The 1934-nt window shown below is 39.7% G+C and overlaps 1 protein-coding gene across 1 annotated transcript; it reads right to left on the reverse strand.

Moving 5' to 3' along the window:
* LOC108809568 (uncharacterized) lies at window positions 1-1463 on the reverse strand. The gene has a single exon (XM_018581706.2). It carries the CDS (start codon window positions 1215-1217, stop codon window positions 168-170), a length of 1050 nt encoding a protein of 349 aa, XP_018437208.1. The 5' UTR covers window positions 1218-1463; the 3' UTR covers window positions 1-167.
* Window positions 1464-1934: the final 471 nt, after the last annotated feature.

Consider the following 1934-nt stretch of genomic DNA (forward strand, 5'->3'; position numbering starts at 1 on the left):
ACGAAGATGAACATAGTAGCATAAATAGAAAATAGTGTCATATTACATTACTAGTTGAACTCAAAAGATCAAAACCAGTGTCTAAAGAACAAAAGAACAGCCTAACTAAACACATGAATGAAATAAGATATAGAAATTAAAAGTACTTTGTAGTGTATCTCTCTCTCTTAGGTTTTCATAGCAACCAAGGGAGGAATTGAGTCCAAGTTTGGAGGTGTGCTCTTGTCAGTAGTTGAAGACTCTGTAATAGTACGACCTCTATGAGTAGTAGTCTTGGCTCTCATTGGACTAGCAAAAGCCCATCCCCAGCTTCTATTCCCCATCTTATGATGATGATCAACTGTTGATGATGCTGCTGATGATGATGATGTCATAATCATAAACCCACCAAAGATACCACCACATTTCACCATTTCACTCATGGCATCATCAGCTGCTTCACCACCACCACCACCATTACTAATAACCTTTGTGGGTTCTCTCTGTGACTCAATCCTTCTCAAGGCACAATCTCCAAACCCATTAGAGATCCTCTCAAAGAAGTCTCCAGAGAAGCTTCTGCTTCCACACCCAACAGATCTAGACCTCAACACTTTCCTCCCAAAAGAAGATCCATTACCACTGCCAACACTGTTTGTTGGCGTTTCTACAACCACTTTGTTACTAGGACTCTCATCTACTATCACATCAATACCTCCTCCACCAAGGACCCTCTTGGGTGTCTCTGTTGTCTCTGTTCTCTGGTTTCTTGGCCTAGAAGAATGGCTGACTTTTTTAGTGGTGGATGCGAGTTGGTGTTTGGAGGAGTAGAGATGAAGAAACGACCAGAAACCACTTCGTTTCCTCTGGTTGAAACCCTCACCGTAACCAGCAGCCGTTGACTTGCTTCTCTTATAGATAAGATTAGCCGAAGAAGAGGAAGAGGATGAAGAAGCTGCGAGCATACTCTTCTTCTTGGCCAGAAGAAACGGGAGGTTGTTGTTGTTATTGCTGTCCCTTCCCGATGAGAGAGATAGAGCAAGAGAGTTGGTCGAAGGAGAGAAGGCTTTAGGAGGAGAAGAGAGGTGGTTTATTTTAGGGAGAGGGAAAGAGGAAGTGACGAGCTTACCGAGCTTCTCTTGGAGACATAATGGACAGATCCCACCTGGGTTCTTTGTGTAAGGATGTGTTATGCATTGCATCCCTTCTCCCATGTCTTGGTCTTTGAGGTCAACCATTACAAAAGATTAAACAAGGACGTAGGAAAGAAGAAGATGATGAAGAAAAACTAAACTCGTTGATGAGTCCTCTCTCGTTCCTCTGTTTCTGTGTGTAATGAAGGAGATGAGAGAGAGAGATTACTTGTTTGTGAGTGAAATGAGAGAGAGAGAGAGAGAGAGAGAGAGAGAGAGGAGCGTGCAGGGTTTGTAAGAGAAATGCGTCGTCGAGATCCCCCAAGTGCACGTGGGACTTCTGATCTGTACCGTTGCAAACTTCTCTTCTTCTCATTCGTATCTTTAATAAAATAAGTCTATAATTATTTTTTGTTATTATTTTGGAATCCATTATTCCACATGTCTTTCTAGCTATTTTTACCTTGTATGAAGAATAGTTTTATTTCATGTTGTATAAATGACCGTTGATGTTAAAAATATTGGCGTTTTAAGGACATCTCTTTGTTTTTTATCTTTGTAGGAACTAAAATTTAAAACTTGAAGATCTGGTGTATTTGATATCGAGCTGCGCAAATGTGGAATGTAACATCATTATATCAAATTTGATTTTAGGATAAAGTAGTTTAGTCTGAAATCTGAATCTGACTCCAAAAATATAATAATTGATGAATAAAATTTAGTTTAATTCGAGAAAACTTAGAATCTTTTCTAGTCAAAACCCAGAGCATGTCTTAAGCTCTCTCTCAATGATCGAAACTGTAACTTGTAAACTTTGAACTC

The sequence above is a fragment of the Raphanus sativus genome, unplaced genomic scaffold, assembly GCF_000801105.2.
Source record: "Raphanus sativus cultivar WK10039 unplaced genomic scaffold, ASM80110v3 Scaffold2619, whole genome shotgun sequence".
Classification (NCBI taxonomy): Eukaryota; Viridiplantae; Streptophyta; class Magnoliopsida; order Brassicales; family Brassicaceae; genus Raphanus; species Raphanus sativus.